The 22,111-nt window shown below is 38.6% G+C and overlaps 1 protein-coding gene across 2 annotated transcripts; it reads right to left on the reverse strand.

Annotated features, from left to right (window-relative positions):
• Positions 1–3: 3 nt before the first annotated feature.
• stk24b (serine/threonine kinase 24b) lies at positions 4–21,774 on the reverse strand (the record flags this gene model as incomplete). Of its 2 annotated transcripts, XM_081381700.1 has the most annotated exons (11): positions 21,092–21,774; positions 16,092–16,322; positions 10,639–10,695; positions 10,109–10,217; positions 6,055–6,212; positions 5,750–5,935; positions 5,387–5,532; positions 4,116–4,233; positions 3,965–4,027; positions 2,161–2,306; positions 4–920 (listed from the first exon to the last, which is right to left on the reverse strand). In XM_081381700.1, the coding sequence occupies exons 1-11, from the start codon at positions 21,131–21,133 to the stop codon at positions 881–883; spliced, it is 1,296 nt and encodes a 431-aa protein (XP_081237826.1). In that variant the 5' UTR covers positions 21,134–21,774. The 2 variants fall into 2 exon arrangements, with proteins under 2 accessions (XP_081237826.1, XP_081237827.1); XM_081381701.1 differs by lacking the exon at positions 4–920 and having other exon boundaries at positions 2,157–2,306; positions 21,092–21,767.
• Positions 21,775–22,111: the final 337 nt, after the last annotated feature.

A 22,111-nucleotide genomic window follows, 5' to 3' on the forward strand; every position in this document is an offset into this window, starting at 1 on the left:
ATCTTGAGTAAAACCCTTTAATTTCTTATTAAAATTAACAGAGCACCCCCAAAAATGTACATTTGATAAAAAGGCAAGGCATTTCAGTAATGGCCATTTCAGACGCTTGATTTTTTTTAAATATTTACCTTTCTTTTGTTTCTAACAATATCTACAGAAGCTCTTGGCCATCTGTACACAGTGATTCATTTGCAAAAATCCATCATCTCTTTTTAAAGGTCTGTAAAATTGAGACTATTTACACAGATCTGTACACAAATCCAAACATAGCGCCCTCTGTCTTCCTGGATGACCGGTCTGCTTGTTCGCAGATTACCTGAGATTTCAGCTTGAGAACTGCAATCTCCTTCGTGTCAGGGCTCGGATGCGCACACGCACGCACACCAACAGACATCCGTCTTCACACATGCATTTTGTTCAGAGTCATGCACACTATCTTGTATTTTGTTTCAGGTGAAGGAGGCGGTGACAGACCGGGTCTCCTCGCCCTGTGATGGCATACACTTAATGCGTTCTTCCAAAAGCTCGGGTGCAACAATGCAAAACGACCTGCCTCCATCTCACTCTGTACTTAGCCAAAGGAGTTACATCTACGTTTTGTCCATTGCTTAAGCAGCCTCCATTACGACCACACTATGACACATACACGCGCGCACACACACACACACGCTCCAAAGAGTGTTCAAGGAGATTATAAAAGAAAAGTGAAACTAGGGGAAGCTTGAGGAGTTTGAGAAGTTCTGTTGATAAGCTAGTGAAGGACAGTTGGTCCTCCAGGGTAGACGTCACAGAGTCTGCTGGTGTCAGGATTCGCTGAGCTGATGCCGGGGGGGGGGGGGGGGGGCGGGACTGAAGAGAGACGGACAGGCGAATGGAGTAATCACTGGTGCGATGAGGATGATGTTCTTTCCCTAGAGAACCTGCATGTAAGAAAAAATGAAAGCTGAGAAATCTGTGCATGAAGGAAGCTTACTGGTTGACCAATAGATGCTTTATATTTGGCCATTAGATCAAAGCAACCATGGATTGCAGGAGCGGTGGGGGCGCCCAGGTTACTTTGGAGGTCTGGTACAAATATGACAAACAAAAATACATAGGCTACAGGCCCATACATGTATGCACGGTTATTCAGAAAAATAAAAATCTCGAGTCAAACGCGTGCCATCTTATTCCTAAATGATTCCACTATGTCTATTAAACCTTTGAAATTACAATCTCAACAGAATATTTAAACAAGCTTTCACCCTGCCGTTGACCCAGAGAGAGCAGTGCTCATGCAAGCACAGAAAGTATTGGGAGAAAAATCTGTAGTTCAGATATAAACGCATTTTTAACATGCATATATATGTATATATACACATATACGATTATATCTTTTTTTTATAAATAGAATTTTACTAATTAAGTAAATTACATGTTATGTTAGAATCGTTAGAGAACCGTGATCTCTATTTATATAAAAAAAACATTGTCCAGATTATCCAGAATCATAAATTAAGGTTAGAAGAATATGTCATATATCTGGCATCTAACTTATACTATTAGCAGAAGTATGTACATTACGGATTTAGGACAATTATAATGCAAGATTCTGAAATGTTTTTGTGTTTTAAAAAGGTGACACTTCTAATCCAGTGTGAAGTTCTGTTAACCACTTTAGGTGTGCCTCTCTAGCTCCCCCCTGCATTCTTTTGGTATGTTCCGCGGTCCATGAAAGCAACTGATGGCTTAAAAGTGCTGATATGTTTTCAAAGCAAAACATGATATATAAAGTTTGGAGTTTAAATAAATTAATACTTTAGCAAGGATGCACTAAATGAATCAAAAGTGACAGTAAAGCCGCTTAAAATGTTACAAAAGCTTGATATTTCAAAGAAATGTTGTTCTCTTGAACTTTCTATGCATCAAAGAATATTGGAAAATTTCAATTTAATGGTAGTGTACTTTCTCTCTGAATGTTTGGTATTTATTCTCACATCCTCACTTCATCTACTCCTCCATTTGTTAACGAAATTAAGGTTAATTTTGAAAAGGTTGCTTTGGCTCTAGAGTAGAAGCATAATCTGGTGATTTGTAACTATACTAAAATGATTACAACTGGAAAGTCTAAAAGAAAAACTATCTTGGGAAAAATGTGAGTCACAAGTGTGCAATCCTTACCGTTGTAGCCTTTGAACAAGTTGGGTGACCATGACATCCGAGATCCCCGGATATGCCTCCTCAGCGAGAAAAATGGCCTCCCCGAGCTGTTCCAGAACCTCAGGCTTTACCGTCGCTGCTGCAGCCTCTCCTGCTCCTTCCTTCAGCTGAGGACACACATCATTATACATGCAGCTGATGCCTTATCCAAAGCACATTTATTATACAAGCAGCATCCTTGGAGTAAACCGCTAGTGACAGCGGTAATGAGAGCTTAACCCATAACTTTACTTTTACAAGCTCAGATCACTGACCACTAGGCAACAAAACTAGGTGCAAGTCATTTTTTATAACAGTATACATCACAATATTGCAGTTTTTGCATGAAATTCAAACCAGTTTTGTTTTACATATTACATAAATCACACAGTAATATTTATTTTTATCATATTTATTTGTAAAAGAACTGAACTTTTTTTTTTTTTCTTCAAAGAACTGATTTTTTTTTCCATCAAATTAGTGTATATATATATACACTTGGATTTCATTTGATGGATGCAAACTATTTGAATAGGTATAATTAACTATATAAGCAAATGAATATATATATATATTATATATATATATATATATATATATATATATATATATATATATATATATATATATATATATATATATATATATATATATATATATATATAAAATATGATACTGAATATTATAAATATTTATTATAAATATTAAGATGTAATACTGTAACACTTTACAATAAGATTCCATTTATTAACATTAGTTAACTATATTGATTAACATGAACTAATAAATGCTTTAGAATCTGAAGCTAATGTCTTTGCTAATCTCAGCTAATGTTAATATTAACATTTACTAATACATAATAAAAAGTTGTATCTGTTAATATTATTTAATGGACATGAGCGAACATGAACTAAAAATGAACCATTGCTCATGGTTAGTTCATGATAATAAATGCAATAAATAATATTAACAAATGAGAGTCAGACCTTATTTTGTTACCTATAATACTGTAGTTAATATAAGGGTTTAGTTAAGCTTATTATATTGTTATAAATAATATGGTAATATTATTAACTGAATAATCTTAAGTAAAAAACAAACTGCTCCTTTTTTCACAATGCAGTTTGGAGTAATTTGTTGATCGTTTTAAATTGTGCTGCACATATTCTGTGATATAGAAAAATCTTTACCATTTGACATCTACCGTCACATGAAATGTCCCATAATATTGCCAACTTTAAAGACTATCTTCTTAGAGTCAAGAGTCCAGTTAAGACTACAGTGCACTGCACTCTTATGGAGAGAATGACAGGAAATGGAAGGATTTGTCCTTGAACGAAGAAGAGGGTGGAACAAATTAGTGTGCAGTCACTTGTCCCTGGGCTTTTTTCCCAGCATCCCTCTATTTTCCGCTCTCCGCCTCAAATACCTCATTGCTCCATACTGATTAGTAAGAGGCCTGAGGGAGTGACGGCCACCTTTAAGATATGCTTTTAAGATATAAGGCATTCATCTTTCTGATATCTTTTACATACCAGTGGCGAAGCCATAAATATCAAAGTGAGGGGACCTTGGTGAAATAGGGAAATGGGAGCCTACATAAGGAATAAAAAAAACATTCACAAGAAAAGAAAAAAACTTTGGTGTCCCAAAATGGTTTTCAACCCCAAATAGGGTTGGACCAGTGCAACCATAGCCAATATGTGACCTCACTGCTGTTAAGTACAAATATACTGGCTGATTTAGGTAGTGACAGTTCAACTGTGGCAGTGATGTCACTTCCTACCTCGGTTAAGACTGGAGTGATGACAGTGGACAGACTCTGGGACAGGGGCCTCTTGATGGGCTCCTGTGGAAGCAGAAAACAACACGTCACACACTGAGATGAACCGTTTACTCGACACAAGTCAGGTGTGGCCTTGAGCTCTGTCTCCTACCTCTTCTCCTGTTAGACTGGCTCCGTTCTGCAGCTTTTTGGGGTCTTTCTCTCGAATGGTGAAGATCCAGTCATCACTGCCAAAGTCCTTCCCACCAGACGCCTGGCCATCAGGTTCTCTGAGTGGAAAAGAGAAAATAGGAGGGATTCATTTCAAATGAAATGAAATAGGATGCATAAGAAAGGCTTAAGATTTTAAGAGAGGGCCAAAAACAAGAAAGGGAGCAAAACTATAACATCATCTAGATTACACAACCGGTACAGTTAGCTATTTCATTTGTTTAGATTGTGGAAGTTATTCTTCCGTGTTTCACAAGGTTTATACTTCTAAGTATTAAGTATTAAGTTTCCAAATTTCACACTAAGTTGGGTTAACATTCTTTATGTATTTTTTGGATATTTACAATGTTAAAAACATTGATTGGACAACTACAACATGCAACAATCATGCTGCCTGTTTTAATCTGTTTTCAGTTACCCTTTACTTAAAGCCTATATATATATATATATATATATATATATATATATATATATATATATATATATATATATATATATATATATATAAATATATAAAATGCATTCTAAAAGTATTTTTAATGCATTAATTATGCCTTGTAATGCACCTTACAATTATTTGTGAGACCATATTATAAGTCACTTATAAGGCATTATAAGTTATAATACATTACAACACTTATCTATTCATTGAACACACCTTTAGAAAGTCTAATGCATTATGTACATGAACACCTATATAATGCATTATACATAAAGGCTTTAGGTAAATTGTTGCCCTGTTTACCATCTGTGGAAAATGTACATTTGCTCTGGTCAACTACAGTTTGTCTTGAATAAGCTTTAATAAATTAAAAGTAAAACATTTGAACATGTTTCTGTCACTTCAGCATTTGAACAATTTCTGAAGATGCTGGCATAAAACAGAATGTGAATATTTCTTATATTTGAATTAACTTGGTTAAATGAAATGTCAATTTTACTCACCATCATCTCCTTCTAAAACTCTATGACTTTCTTTATTTTGTGAAACATAAGAGGATATTTTGAGAAATTATTTTTGTCCATATAATGGAAGTCATTGGGATTCAATTTGATTTGGCTCCCAATGTTCATCAAAATATCTTTCATGTTCCACAAAATAAATAAATGCATACCATTGTGAAAAGACACGAGGGTGAGTAAACGATGACAATAATAATATTTTTTAAGCATATTATGAAAAGCTTTTTAGATGTGATTTGAGTGTCGTACGAGTCAGACTCATCGGAGCTGGATTCTGCTCGGGACTGTTCGGCCTTCCAGCGCTTGTATTTGTCGATGAGCTCCGTCAGATAGGACGTTTTCTTTGCATAGCGCACAATTAGCTTGTGTTTCAACAACTCTTTGGCTGTCGGTCTCTGAGATGAAGACAAAAACAAAGAAAAACAAGGAGTGAGATGAGTCCTTTGAAATTAAACTTCAATGTTGATGCAGGTACAATTATAGTACATGACTTGATAACCACAAAAAGATCATGACCTGACTAGCAGAAATAGAATACACTGTTTTGCCAGAAGGATCAGTGAACCAGAAAGGAGGAAATGACCTCTGGGAATCCCCTATGATCATACTCACAAAACTGGGCTCTTTGTTTAGACAGGCCTCGATAAACTCTTTCAGAGGTTTGCAGTAGTTGCCCTCCAGTGTAGGGGGGTTGTTCTTTGGAATGAGGAACAGCACCTTCATGGGGTGGAGATCGGAGTGGGGCGGCTCTCCTTTCGCCAGCTCAATCGCTGTGATGCCCAACGACCAAATATCAGCCTGGAAAAACTCAGAATGAATCATACGGAAAAAACGAACAAGACATTACAAATCAACACCAAATACAGAAGCAGACGTCTGAGGCAATGACTCCTTGAATTGTCTACAGCGACCCTCACCTTTGAGTCATAGGCAGACTGTTTAATGACCTCTGGTGCCATCCAGAAGGGCGTTCCCACAAATGTGTTACGCTTGATCTGTGTGTCTGTGAGCTGACCGGCCACACCGAAATCTGCCAGCTTCACCTCCCCTTGCTCCGACAACAATACATTTGCAGCTGAAAGAAACAAAGAAGGGAAGGAGGGAAAGTGTGTGTTAGCTAGAGTGTACCAACAAACAGTGAGATACGTTATCTATGTCAGGGGTTCAAACTGGGGTCAAAGGGGTGCTAGGGAGCATTATTTTATTTTACTTTTTATTATTATTTTAATATACTGTTAATGTGCAAGACATTAATGGAATATATAAAAAAAATATCTTTTTTCTCTCTCACACTAACCAAATTTGACATTACCATTTCAAAAATTAAATTTGATTCAGTGATTACTGAATTTCCAGCACTAGTTAAAGGGGTGGTTGAATATGATTTATGATGAATATGATATGAAGATTACTTTTTTAACTTTAGTTAGTGTGTAATGTTGCTGTTTGAGAATAAACAACATCTGCAAAGTTACAATGCTCAAAGTTCAAAGCAAAGGGAGATTTTTGCTTTTAAAGAAATTGCTTTTTAAGGACTACAACAAACGGCTGGTAGAGACTACACAACATTCCTTCCGGGTTAGTGACATCACCAACCCTAAAATGTACATAAACCCCGCCCCCGGGAACGTGATTTATAGATTATCATGACAGAATATGCTAATCAATGACTAGAAGATAACTACCATTCAGAAATGTCCTGTTGCTTCTACATGTTGTCACTTCTTCTTGAGTTTCTCCATCATTATCTGACTCCAGTTTGAACATAAAAGGCTAAAAGTTTTTGAAATTTTCAGTGCATGTCTGTGTGAGGTAAAAGGACACAAGCTCTTGAAGCTCCGCCTTCTGTGCAGGGAGCAGCAGCTCGTTTGCATTTAAAGGAACAGACACAAAAACGGTGCGTTTTTGCTCACCCTCAAAAAGTGACAATTTTAACATGCTATATAAAAATATCTGTGGGGTATTTTGAGCTAAAACTTCATCATATGCTGTCCACTTAGATATTTTAATAGTAAATAAAAATATGGATGATAATCAAGACATTTGAAAATCTCTGATATGCACAAGTGCTTCAAACATTTAAATTCCCCCTGTAGTCAATAATTGTATCCCTTAAAACTCATCTTTGATCACCAAAAAATTCCTTTAAAAAAAAAATCTTTATGCCTTAAAATGGCCTGAATGTAATGTAACTCTACACCCTTGCCTCATTTAGTATACGCGAGATCACACGTTGACATGTTTGGTTACAAGGTAGTTTGTGACGTCAGAAACACCAGTGATTTCAAACCGTGTTTTTGAGACTGTCTTTGGTTGCAGTTTTAAGAAGAAAATACTCAGCAATGGTGTTAACTTATGAATTTGCACATGGTTTGTCTTAAAGCATATTAAAAACACCACATAGACATACAGTGAGGAAAATAAGTATTTGAACACCCTGCTATTTTGCAAGTTCTCCCACTTGGAAATCATGGAGGGGTCTGAAATTGTCATCGTAGGTGCATGTCCACTGTGAGAGACATAATCAAAAAAAAAAATCCAGAAATTACAATATATGATTTTTTAACTATTTATTTGTATGATACAGCTGCAAATAAGTATTTGAACACCTGTCTATCAGCTAGAATTCTGACCCTCAAAGACCTGTTAGTCTGCCTTTAAAATGTCCACCTCCACTCCATTTATTATCCTAAATTAGATGCACCTGTTTGAGGTCGTAAGCTGCATAAAGACACCTGTCCACCCCATACAATCAGTAAGAATCCAACTACTAACATGGCCAAGACCAAAGAGCTGTCCAAAGACACTAGAGACAAAATTGTACACCTCCACAAGGCTGGAAAGGGCTACGGGGAAATTGCCAAGCAGCTTGGTGAAAAAAGGTCCACTGTTGGAGCAATCATTAGAAAATGGAAGAAGCTAAACATGACTGTCAATCTCCCTCGGACTGGGGCTCCATGCAAGATCTCACATCGTGGGGTCTCAATGATCCTAAGAAAGGTGAGAAATCAGCCCAGAACTACACGGGAGGAGCTGGTCAATGACCTGAAAAGAGCTGGGACCACCGTTTCCAAGGTTACTGTTGGTAATACACTAAGACGTCATAGTTTGAAATCATGCATGGCACGAAGGTTACACTGCTTAAAACAGCACATGTCAAGGCCCGTCTTAAGTTTGCCAATGACCATTTGGATGATCCAGAGGAGTCATGGGAGAAAGTCATGTGGTCAGATGAGACCAAAATAGAACTTTTTGGTCATAATTCCACTAAACGTGTTTGGAGGAAGAAGAATGATGAGTACCATCCCAAGAACACCATCCCTACCGTGAAGCATGGGGGTGGTAGCATCATGCTTTGGGGGTGTTTTTCTGCACATGGGACAGGGCGACTGCACTGTATTAAGGAGAGGATGACCGGGGCTATGTATTGCGAGATTTTGGGGAACAACCTCCTTCCCTCAGTTAGAGCATTGAAGATGGGTCGAGGCTGGGTCTTCCAACATGACAATGACCCGAAGCACACAGCCAGGATAACCAAGGAGTGGCTCTGTAAGAAGCATATCAAGGTTCTGGCGTGGCCTAGCCAGTCTCCAGACCTAAACCCAATAGAGAATCTTTGGAGGGAGCTCAAACTCCGTGTTTCTCAGCGACAGCCCAGAAACCTGACTGATCTAGAGAAGATCTGTGTGGAGGAGTGGGCCAAAATCCCTCCTGCAGTGTGTGCAAACCTGGTGAAAAACTACAGGAAACCACATTGATTTGCTCAGGTGTTCAAATACATATTTGCAGCTGTATCATACAAATAAATAGTTAAAAAATCATACATTGTGATTTCTGGATTTTCTTTTTTTAGATTATGTCTCTCACAGTGGACATGCACCTACGATGACAATTTCAGACCCCTCCATGAATTCTAAGTGGGAGAACTTGCAAAATAGCAGGGTGTTCAAATACTTATTTTCCTCACTGTATAAACAACACTAAAAGCTTGATTTCACCACAGGGGGGACTTTAACAGATTGAAAAACCATAAAGGCTTGTACACCAGTTCACACCAAGACAAATCTTTGAGGTGAAAATCTGGTGCGGTAACATTTTAATTTGAATGAGCATCTGTTAACAAGACCAATGCAAACATTCGCATGTTGTAAATGTGACCGTTTCCGTGTTTTTGTTTTTTTTTACAGAGAGATTTTCTAATACTTTCCATTGCAATGCAAAGAAAACTGCCCAACCAATGAGATTCATAATTTTGGTCACATGCCCAGAATTTTTACATGCCCGCTGTTACATAAAACCACAAATTGCTTGTGCTCATGAACAGAGTATTTTGCCAAGCGACAGTGAACAGCACAGGAAGAATCCAGAACTGACTCCCTTGTCTCTGTACTCTTGTATTTTGTGCTATCTGATAAACACCATAGCGAATTAAAAAAATCTGCAGTTTGAAAACAAGTAAACACTGTTTGACTTCCTTTCTTCTCTGTGACAAGCGGGTGTCAGAAACAGGAAGTTTGGCAGTGCCTTATGTACCGGACTAAAAGGGATATTCGCTGTATTTCTGCTTTCCCCTAAGCGCCACCTACTGTTAAATTATGAATTTGCATTTTTATTTAGACCATCTGTCGCTTTTTATGCATTAGTCTAAACAGACAAAATCACAAATACTGTACTGTTTTTGACTGCAACAATATGCAAAAAAAAAAGTAAACATGAAGCCGTAAAATTATGATAATGTATACTTGCTAATACCTATGCTGTGTGCCTTGTAAACCCAGAAAAGTCTTTTGTGAAGAAACTTGGTACTTTATAAATGAAACTGTCCTGGTGGACTGAAAAAACAGTGTATCCTGAAGTTGCAAAGGAGATCTGAACTTGAAATTTTGCCCCGCTCTTTCATTTTTCTGTGCAATATGCATAAGATGGTCATGCCGTCTAAGGTCAAGACGACTTTGATTCGTACATCCATACCTTTGATGTCTCTGTGGATCTTCTTCTCAGAGTGTAGATACTCCAGGCCTTTCAAGATCTCTCTCAGGATAGTGGCGATCTGCGTTTCGTCCAGGGCACCAGGCTCCAGCTGAAAGAGAAGAATGATCAAACACAAGCCTAGTCGATCATGACAACAAAAAAACATGGTTGTATATATGAAGAGTTCAGATGCAAAAGCCTCTAAGTGCCATCTGAAGTTTTCTTCTAGAATGATCATTTTTATCAAGCTCATATATTTAAGTTCAGTAATTTCACTTAAATGGCAATGAAAATTACCTATTAATTGTCATTTATGTGAAATTACTGAACTTAAATAAACAAGCTTGATAAAAATGATCATTCTAGAGGGAAATTTCAGATGGCACTTAGAGGTTTTTGCATCTGAACTCTTCATATGTTTAAGACTTCAAGTGGACACATATTTAAGAGGAAAATCAAGGATAAGGCATTATAAAACAAAGTTGCATTAGGCTCTATAAGGTTTAAGGAAAAAAGGTTACATATCATACCAAATCCAGGGCAGATCCACCGCCTAAATACTCCATAATGATCCATAATTTTGTGTCCTACAGCAAGAGAAAGAGAAGGAGAGAGTAATTAGTGAAATTGGGCACCGAAAGGTGAGAAAAATCCATCACCTCCCAAACAAACAACAAGTCTGGGGAGGAGTCTGGGCATTTGCTAGAGAGAGGGTAGATGTGTAATCCTAATCTCTCCTTTAATTTGGGATTAGCTAGACTGAGAGAGAGGGAAGAGTGAAAATTGGGTTACATACCTCCCACCTCACATGACAAGCTTAAAGAGTGAGAGAGCATGAGCCTCTCTCTCTGTGTGTGTGTGTGTGTGTGTGTGTGTGTGTGTGTGTGTGTGTGTGTGTGACTCTGAAAATGAAGAAGCATGCAGAGCACCTCTTAAAAGTGAACAATTAATTTCTTGCACCTAATGTTTCACCACAGCACAGCCACAAAGGTCTGTGTGTTCTTTCATCTTTCTGTGGCAAATGTGCTTGTGTCTCTCTCAGGTATTTTTGTACCTGAAATAATTTACAGTCATCAGTGCACTGAAGCGCTGGCATGGTGAGCCAAAAATTAGTGCACAAATATCTTATTCAGATTTTTTTTTGGTACATGCTAAATTTGGTGCATATTTTGCAAGCACTGTTGAGGAAAGGAGTGCTGTCACTTATCTAAGTGGTCCATCTTATGATTTTCACTACATGGATAAAAAAAATGTAAAAAAGCAACAAATCTCATAATATTGCCGTTAAGGAGGGATCCAAGCCATATACAGTATCTTTGTAGGTAGCTTTAAATCCATTTTTTCCTCACTTACTCTAAACAATCAAGCTTTTAAGTGTTCTGTTCATACTTTGTTCTATGATGGCTTGTTACAATATGTGGATGTGCAAAAACAACAGCATAAAACAAATAAAATCATATCTAGCCACAAATAACTTGCTATGTGAACAGGAAGTTTTAAAGTGCTGCAAATGGTCATGATCAAATCCAGTAGCTTGAAATTCACACGATCTAGCATTTTAATGTGAGGGCGAAAGATTTCCTCACAGCCGATTTCGCAACGGGTTCAATTTGGTCACGGAGATGTGACACGTTGACCATCAAAAAGCTGATGATTTAAAAGTGGCTTTTAAAAGTGAGCTTTCCTTATAGTTCTTACATCACTTCACTACTGACTATTTGACAATAGACAATGGATTTTGCCCGAAAAATATCTAATGTGACCACACTTTTAGGAGAAAAAAAGTCTTGAGAATGAGCTTTTCACATGGTACAGTAAAAATACACCTAGCAACCAGACAAAACATCTAAGAAATCACCCAGGATACCTTGGCAACATCCTAAACCACTCAGAAAACAACTTAGCAATGGACTACCAAACACTGTGAGACTTAATTAACAGTGAGTTTTGTACAGGCAGGACAATGTAACAATCTAGTTTAAAATATAGTTATTTAAACACAGTGCCATGCTTGAACCAGTTATTTCACTTCCTGTTCATCGTTACAGATCTTCAAAGTAATAACTGATACTACGGGCTGTTTCTCTCTTCCAAAAATACATGTTGTATATTCCCTCAGGCCGAAATTACAGCTGCTGTCTGTGTTTCTCTCTCTTTTAGGCTAGCAGCTTTAAACGCACAACAGAAAGAAGTGTGACTTTAAAGCACTTCCCTGTTCCTTTTAACTTGATCATGAAGTGAACGCCCATATTTTTTTCTTCCATTTGTGGCACTGGGGCTAATGCTGCCTTCACAAGCTATTGGAATTATCGTCAATACGAGTTTCCTAGTTAAAATTTTAACATGAATGCCCTCTCAAGTCGTAAATACCACTGGGAAGCTCTGGGATAATGAGAATTAAACACGGGGGAGGGGAGAACCATTGCTGCTGTGACTGGTATTCTTTATTAGTTTTTTCCACTACACCTTGTCTTGTCATTAAAGTAGTGCATATTTACAAATTTTAATAATAATTTTTACACAGCGAAAATAGCCTGTATCTGAAATTTCAGAATCGTCAGCAAGCTGACTATAGATAGCGTGGAGAACGTTTATATGTTTGTCAGTGAATGGGATGCTAAATATCATTTAGGCTTTAATAAAATGTTCCCACTTAATAAGCTAGAATAAACCTGGTGTCCTACACGATTGTGTTCTCTCCGACAACAAAGCACTTGAATGTGACGAACAAGTTTAATGTTGACAATCACAGCTGGGGCATCAAAGATTATGAACATAACAGAGCATGCAGTGGTTGAGGAGAGAGAAAGCGAGACAAAGCCTGAAATGGTTGCAAGGCTGATTTAAAGAACACCCACACAAGTTAGTTTTACACTTCACAGTGGGAAGTGGACTGCCATCTGACAGCACGCCAAATAGTAATAACTAAGGTCATCTGTGTGAGCTGTGTCATATTGATCTGCCTCAATTCTACATCAACCGAAAAATGTGCACAGAAATGTGACGGTTATTACTTTCTAACAGCTTTACATTCAACATTTGCCAAGCTCAATCCTATCAAAAGAGAGCCGCAATCTAAGGTACACTGTGGAACAAAATGTCATCAGCTTCTCATAAATTTGAACATGAACTAATAAAAGCAAACCTAAAGACTTTGCAAACATTGTGCATCAATCTTCATAAAGAGTTGCCATTTTTTCAAACTAGCAGTAGTATATGGTACAAAAAATGCTTTTAACTACATTTTGTAATATAAACATTTGGTAAAGAAATGTAATAACTTATGAACCTTAAAGCCCAAAGAGTTCATGACAAATGATTTGTGTCTGTGCGGACTTATGCATCGACATCAGCGCGTGTTTGCGTCGTACTGAACACTCATTTAGGGTGTACTCACACTAGGTACGGTTGCCCCCCTCCCCACTCCCCCACTGGCCTGCACTCACATAGGGTTTCAGCATTCGTGCCGGAGCACGCTTACGTCATTATGGTGTGACGGTTTCGGGATAAACAGGAAGAGCGGCGCATCGCTCTGAGTCCATCGCTCTGTTTACTTTGTGGATAATTTTGAGTCGTTTGGTCCACAGCCCTCTCACAGCCTGTTGTTAAACATATCTATCGCCTTTGTGGCACGAAAATTTTCACGTAATCGTGCTGCTCGTATGAGGAGGTTTGCGTCACGCGTCCTGTTCCGTGCTCCAGCACGGTTAGCGCTCACACTGCATGCGAACCGCGCCCGAGTCCAACTGAACCGTGCTCTGGCCCACCTCTTCCAACCGGGCCAGGGCCGGCTAATCGAGCCGCGCCCGGGCACGGTTCGGAGCACTCACACTAGTCAAACGAACCGCGCTTTGGTGGTCAAACGCACTCGGGCACGGTTCAAACTGGCTAGTGTGAGTACACCCTTAGAAGGGTCGACTATGTAGGGTGTATTTGCCAAACGGTGCATGAAACTCAGCAAACTATACCTGGGCCAAATACACAAAACTTGCTTTATTTCAAGACGAACGCCACTGAAAGTAATGATATCTGCCAGTTCATTGAGTGAGTTAGGGGACTTAGGCCAGGGGTGTCCAATCCCTCTCCTGGAGGGCCACTGTCCAGTAGAGTTCAGCAGCTGATCAAGGTCTTACAAGGCATACTAGAAACTTCCAGGCTGGTGTGTTGAGGCAAGTTGGAGCTAAACTCCTCTGGACAGTGGCCCTTCAGGGCCAAGTTTGGACACCCTGGGTTAGCGTGCTTTCACACTGCCAGTTTAGTTTAAAAAAGAGGCACGGTTCACATGAAAATTTGGTAATGTAAAAGCTGTCATGAGGGGGTACCAAACCAGAGACTACCTGTAGGAGGTGGTCTGAGTTCGGTTGCACTGAACTGTGGCGCGATTCGCATGAATGTGAAAGCTGCTCGGACAGGCGCACTTGTTCAGGAAGTAAAGTAACTTGAATAAATGTATAGCTCATTTGTACAAGAGATGTAATAGATGCTCAGCTTAAGTAAAATATATAATTTAAAATATTGAAATTAAGAAAAATTAATGTTTTTGAAAGAAACTGATACTTTTATTCATAATATTAGAGTGAACAATGCCAGCGGTGCACACCCTGGGGCGTGAGTTTCTTAATAAACTGACCTTTTTTATATCTAGAACTTCTCACAGATCTTACTGTCAAATTGTTCCTTTTACTTTAAACCTAGATTGAGCCATCCATAACACTCTTGTCTAATCATTTACTGCCCTGTCTCCAAGTTGCTCATTCTACCACTTTTTCTAATTCGCTAATTTCAGATGAAGCTTTTTCTTTGAAGTTCTGCCAACAAGGCCCACAACCAAGTCTGCTTTCCGCCGTTTCAGACGAAACTGGTGTTTGGCAAATACTATTGAACAAAGCTGCCAGTTGAGGACCTGAGGGGTGTCTGTTTCTCAAACTAGACACTCTGTTGTCCTCTTGCTGCTGTGCATCTTCTCTCTTTCCTGTTTAAATCCAGTATGCGGTCTTGACTCAAGACGGTTTTGTACACTCACAGATGGAATAGCCTTCATCTCTCAAAAGAACAATAGACTGATGATTTTCTAGAGGAAGCCGTTTCTTTGAAGCCAAAATTGGACTATAGAAATGTCAGTGTACTGGCATCACTTCAGCAACAGAAAAAAGACATTGTGTTGCAAATTCCACACTTCATTAAGTAGCACAGCTGTTTTCAACTGTGGTAAGATAACTAAAAAGCATTCTTCAGTACCGAATTAGAATATTAAAATGACTACTTGAGTATGACATAGCCGTGTTTTCTTATAAAGTAATGGGGCGTTGACATCACAGGTAAAAGCAGAATAATCCACCCAAAAATGAAAATTCTGTCAACAATTGCTCTCTCACATCATATATGTTAAAGAGCAGCTCAACCATACTTGCCTGATGTGTCTTGCATCAAGCAAGCACATTAAAGCTTGCATCAACTATATTTGATGTGCTCTATTTATGCGAGTTGATCAATGTTTACATGTGAATAAAAGCCTAAATTAAATCTGTTCATCATAAAGCGATCGTGTCTCCTCAGAAGACTTGGATTAAACTGCTTGATTCACATGGATTTCTTTTACGATGTCTTTATAAACTGGTAACGTTTTGGTGGAACATTCATTCTCTCTGGTTTCATAAAAAATATCTTAATTTGCGTTTTAAAGATGAACAAAAGACTTGTGGGTTTGGAAAGACATGAGGGCGAGTAACAGATGACAGAATTTTCAATTTTGAGTGAACTAACCCTATAATCCTACTTTGGCGAACAGAGCTGTTAATTGTTTTCAAAGACATAAAAAGGCTTGAGACCTGAATGAAGCCCTGTGGTCCAGACCAAGTAGAATTCAGTTAATGCAGAAGATTTCACTGTGCCTGGCTTTGAGCCCTGTTTCATCATGGTTCACATACCTGAAGTCATATGGCCTGACCTCAGAGCGCCTTGTCACATATGCAGGGCTACTCACCTTTAAGTAGGAACCGTAGTATTTGGTGACAAAGGGACTGTCGCACTGGCTCAACACTGTGATTTCCTGCTGAATGTCTTCAATCTCATCTTCAGCCTCTTCCAGATCGATGATCTTGATGGCCACCACTTTCTGCGTGCGATTGTCGATGCCCTTGAACACCTCGCCGAACGAACCCTTACCGATTCTCTCAAGCTTGGTGAATAACTCCTCAGGATCTGCTTTTAAATTCTGTAATGAAAAGGAACAAAGACTTTGTTTCACTTTGTTTTGCCTAATGCAGATTAAACAATTAATAAATTGATAAAGTACTGTTAAATCACATGTGATGTTTTAGGGTAAGAATTCTACACAGAAAAGAGTACTGGGCCTAGTAAGAGACAAAATTACATAAAGGGGGCACACTACTTTTAAATTAAGAAATCTATTCTTCACCAATCCAAGTAACAAGAGGACAATCATTACCTAAAATGATCTCAATGCATCACTGAAATGGTAATGGTTAAACATACTGCAATGCGACCTCTGAGCGGTCTTAAAGGGGTAGTTCACCCAAAAATGAAAATTGTGTCATTAAATTACTCACCCACATATCGTTTCAAACCCGTAAGACTTTCATTCATCTTCGCAACACAAATTATGATCTTTTTGATGAAATCTGAGAGCTTTCTGTCTCTCCATATACTTGATCGCTTTATATGAAGAACAGATTGAATTTAGGAAAAATTTCATTCACATTTAAACATTGATCAGCAAACATAAACAAAAGCTCAATTGAACCTGCTTGACGCACGAGAAACCTCTTGCTGAAGCTTAAACTCGCTGCGTAACACGCGAGAATAAACCTCATTGGTTCTCGCACGTCAAGCGAACATGCTGGAGCTTCTATTTATCATAACTGACGTGTGAGTTGATTAATGTTTATATGTGAATTAAAGCCTAAATTCAATCTGTTCATAATATAAAGCGATGGAGTCCCTTCAGAAAATTTGCACTAAACCGCTCAAAGTGTCAGTTGCGTAGCTGTCTATGGGGGGTCAGAAACCTCTCAGATTTCATCAAAATGATCTTCAATTGTGTTCCAAAGATAAACGAAAGTCTTACGGGTTTGGAACGACATGAGGGTGAGTAATGACAGAATTTCCATTTTTGGGTGAACTAACCCTTTAATATGGGCTCTTAACACAGAGTTTGGTTTGACTTTGAAATGCTATGAAGCAAGACCGGAGTATGTTTGAGAACCAAAGCACATCTGGTTGGGACCAAAGTTCCCGGAGGTCTCAGCCATGACCCTGAACATCTCAGACCCCTGAGGCCTTCTTAAAGGGAACACAGAGAGAGCTACAAACAGCGGCGACATTATTAGCATTAGGCAGCTCGCTCCAGAGTCCACTGTGGTTAAACTCAGCAGCACTTGAATAAATAACAACAGAACTAGCAGAGGAACCCTGTTTACCTCAGACCGTTTTGAGCTCAACTCTTGCACGCTAACTTAAGCCTCCAAAACCTGTTCCAAACATCACCACAGCTTCATCAAGATCATTCAAATACAAAACAAAATAAACCATGCTAGACTACCCGTCGATGTGACCTGAATTTAAGACAATCCTGAACTGCTGCCGTGCACATCCTCTGAGCTCGCAAAAATTCACGACCTTAAAATCCTCCAAATCTTTTTTCGCTAACATAAGCTCTAAACCTACCGAACGCCACAGAACACAACAGCAGAACAGCTTGTCCAGCGCAGTATCAGAGGCGCTGCGGGAGGTGCACGCATGCAGGATTTCATGGGGACCTCATAAAAGTGTGAAATCCAGTTAAATGGATGACGACAGAGCCAATCTTCCACAGCATTAGTGCTCCAAACACACAAGATGAAAGGGAGCAGATTGTGCCCACAGCCTAAAGGACATTATTCTAATGCCTCATACCTCAGGGTACCGTGAATTATCAAGGAAATCTGTTTAGGGAAATCTTTACCATGATGTGATAGAAGGCTGAAAGCACTGATTACCTCTAGCAAAGGTTTAAAGTGACTGAAGATGTGTTTTCCATTTCATTTCATTTTCCAATTCAACATTGGTTTACATTAGATTTAAGTGGTTTCGCTACAGGACCAAATTTTACATCTTGACTCAATACAGTACCAAATAGTGTCCTTAAAGTCAAATATTAAATAGAATAATTCCCAATAAGTTGGGCAGGTAAATTGACAATTCCATTTCTAAATATATCTGGAATTTCTATGGTTATTTATTATTATTAAACCCATATTCATCATTCAAAAGTGTTTTTTTTTTTGTTTGTTTTTTTGGAAAGACATTAATACTTTTGTTCAGCAAAGGCATATTAAATTGATCAAAGGTTACAATAAAGACATTTATGATGTTACAAAAGATATTATTTAAAAATAAATGCTGAAATAAATGCTGTTTATTATAAATGCTGTGTTAAACAGCACAACTCATCATTAATGATTATAAGAAGTGATTTTTGAGCATCAAATCAGCATATTAGAATCATTTCTGAAGGATGATGACACTGAAGACTGGAGTAATGCTGAAAATTCAGCTTTGCCATTACAGGAATAAATTACATTTTAATATATATTAAAACTGAAAACAGTTATTAAAAATTGCAATAATATTTTACAATATTACAGTTTTTACTGTATCTTTTAACAAATAAATGCTGTGAGCATAACAGACATCTTTAAAAAACGTTTTAAAAATCTTACTGACTTTTGAACGATAATTTTATTCATTATTTTTGTAGATAAGACAACCTGTCCATGTTTGCATCTACCTAATTTGGCTAGATTCTACCCAGGGAATTTACAACAAAATGACAGATTTTAATTGGACACATGGCTATGCCTTTTCCTTTTTGCTGGTTTTTTTTCCACACACATTTGTCAGCGTTTGAACCTGTCAGAACAAACCTGCTGCAACCCACCAGCTGAGAACCACAGTTTTATACAACCCAGATCAACCAATTCCAGCACAATGAAAGAGAAGAAGAGGCCAGTGAACAGTAGTCCCTGCGATAAATGACGCATTTTGACAAGCATCTTGGAGAACGATTGCCAATCTGTGCTCTGTCAACTAGTGATGCCATCCTATGAACAAAAACCTTGGACACACACAAATTGATTTTCTCAGACACAGATCATTTTCGCACATCTTTCCACAAAGCGCACACAGACCCACAGAGGAGCCCTTTAATGCATCACTCAGAGATTCATTAGCTGTCATCTACACATCCCATCATGGAGATGATGAAGGCTTTGCTCCCTGATTCAGCCCTAATGCTGATTGCTCGCCTACACTCCCAGCTGATCTCCGTAATCCTGATCCCGATACACGCTGACAGGTGTAACAGCCAGCAAATTCTTTTAGAAGGCCACGTCATCCCTTGGCTTCCATCTGTGTTTGTGTTTTAGGGAGCTGGAAACTCCATATGAGGTGTGTTACTGTCAGGTGAGAGCATGCAGGAGTCAGAAATGTTCCTAATGGATGACCACCACAATTCCTCTGTGACCCATTAGGAAATGCTAGATAATGAACGCCTATTCCATCACTATGCTTTCAGATTTGTTGAGTTGTAGCCCTCCCTGTGGCAGTCTGTGACAGACTACAAAATTTCAGGTTTCCTATTCACAAACTGACTCTTTGGTTTTGAGGGTCTCCTTAAAAAGGAGGAGGTTCTCAGGCAACAATGGCTTCTGGCATCTTCAACCTAAATGAACGATAAGCCATTTCAACTATACTTGGGATGGCAGATTGCGCTCCCGTCCTGAGGGCAGACCAGTCATATGGCCCAGCATGAATAGAGACCCAACCAAGTGACCCAGTTTTGATGGTTACTCTCTGGAGACATCTCTCCATCCCTCATCGCCCTCTTTCCTTTTGTTTCTACCCTTCCACTTCACGTTTTCCTTTCTTTCTTGGATCTTTGTGTTCAGAAGAACAAAACTACAATGAAAAGGGTTCTTCACTGTCCCACTTCATATATGATCTGATATATGATATGAGTTATGGTGGTGCTAATGCTCTCTAGATGACTAGAGCATCAACATTTTAATATTTAATGGAGATGCTTTCTAAATTGTTGTCATCCTTAGTTGATGATGAAGGACTCAAAGCCTCTTCTGTTAAGCATCACAGTTGCTGTGCTTTTTCATAAATATCTGAAATATAGTAAACCAAACCTAATGATCAGGCCACCTCCAGTCAACTACTACAGGGGTTTTTAAACCCCAAAGGGGTTAGATAAATATAAATAACAAATAATAACAGAGCAGCATTCATATATATATATATATATATATATATATATATATATATATATATATATATATATATATATATATATATATATATATTAATTATAAATAGCCTAAACAGTAGATGTGTGTGCATGTCTGTGCGTGTGTGTATACATACACACATATATATATATATATATATATATATATATATATATATATACATATATATACAAACACACATAACACAAACATTATATGCACACACCTATATGCATATACATGCCACATATTATATAAACAAACTTTTATGTTAAATGCGATTAATCGATTTGATTGTGCCTTTTAAATTTTAGGATCGGTTCCCTCATTGATGATCACATTTGGGGAACTGTGGCATTGATTGAAAACATCTGAACTACTACATGAGTGGCCTGGCCACCCTATCACCTAATCTTGCATACACAAATCAATGAGACGACTTCATTCATAGAAAACACACACACACACACACACACACACACACACACACACACATATTGCATAACACAAGTTTAGGCTCAACACTATTTAGCACATTAGACAAAGAGGCAGTCAGATTTTTGTTCTTCAGCAACTTCTCAGCGAATAGAAACTCTTACTCAGATGAAAGTGAGGGGCAAACACACTTATGTGGTTTCAAACCTTTTATATATCCTAAAGAAAACTATAAACAATGCTGTGTGTATCTTACCTGCATCCCAGGCAGACTGCCCTGCACTGGAGAATGAGCCATGGCGTCACTTTAACCACTAAAACTGGCCAACAAGTCAGCAAAAAAACACTGTTTCCGGACAAAATACTGCTAATGCACCCCTGGATCCCGTTCGCCAGAGTTTTAATGCGGTCTTAGATATTTAACAGCTGGGTAATGGAGTAAAGAGCATCCACGGGTGGACAGAAAGTGCATTTGAAAGATGACTGGCGTGAAAACCTCTCCTCCACTTCCGCAGCTTTAATGAGAACTGCTGCTCTTCATCGCGGAAATCACCGCAAACACCAAACAAACCAGCGTTGATCGGACTGATCGAGGACTTTCAGTCGATGTGGCGTGCGATGTGATGTTGAAACGTTCTTTGGATGCCTCCTGGAGTGGGTTTTGGAGGTTCATGCAGGCCAGAACGCTCGTCAAGAGTTGATGGTCCTCTTTGCGCAAACGGATTTCCAAAACATAGCGCAAAACCATGCGCGCGTTTCCGTGAAAATGTCCCGGTTTCGGCTCCTAAAACAGATGCACGGAACATGAACTATATCGCTGACTGATCGAGGGGATGGGTGGTGAAAATCCCGACTTGTTTGAACTGAAGAAATGATGTTGACATCCTCACTTCACTTCCCAGCTGGCCGCCATCTTGTCCGTGCTGTCATCTGGACATCAGGGCGGATCCGGCCGCGTGAGGCCCCGCCCCCGGCAACAAAGGGGAGGAGTTAAGAGTGCATGCAATCAGCACTGTATTGAAATTCATCCTCATTCATTCCTTGTTTTGTTTTTTCCTTTAGATTATTATGTCAGGTAGGTTCGCTTTAACTGCTGTCTTTATTTATTTATGTAGTTATTTTTTAGTGTTGTTGTGATTATGCATTGTTTTCAATTCAAATCTATTTGAATGACATTTTATTTAGGCTATTTTCCTTTTCCTTAATTTTTTTTTTGTTGTTGTTGTTTTTATATTGCTCAAAAAGACTGGCCCTCCATTGATTTGAAGAATCAGAA

Source organism: Scardinius erythrophthalmus (assembly GCF_964197995.2).
Source record: "Scardinius erythrophthalmus genome assembly, chromosome: 12".
Classification (NCBI taxonomy): domain Eukaryota; kingdom Metazoa; phylum Chordata; class Actinopteri; order Cypriniformes; family Leuciscidae; genus Scardinius; species Scardinius erythrophthalmus.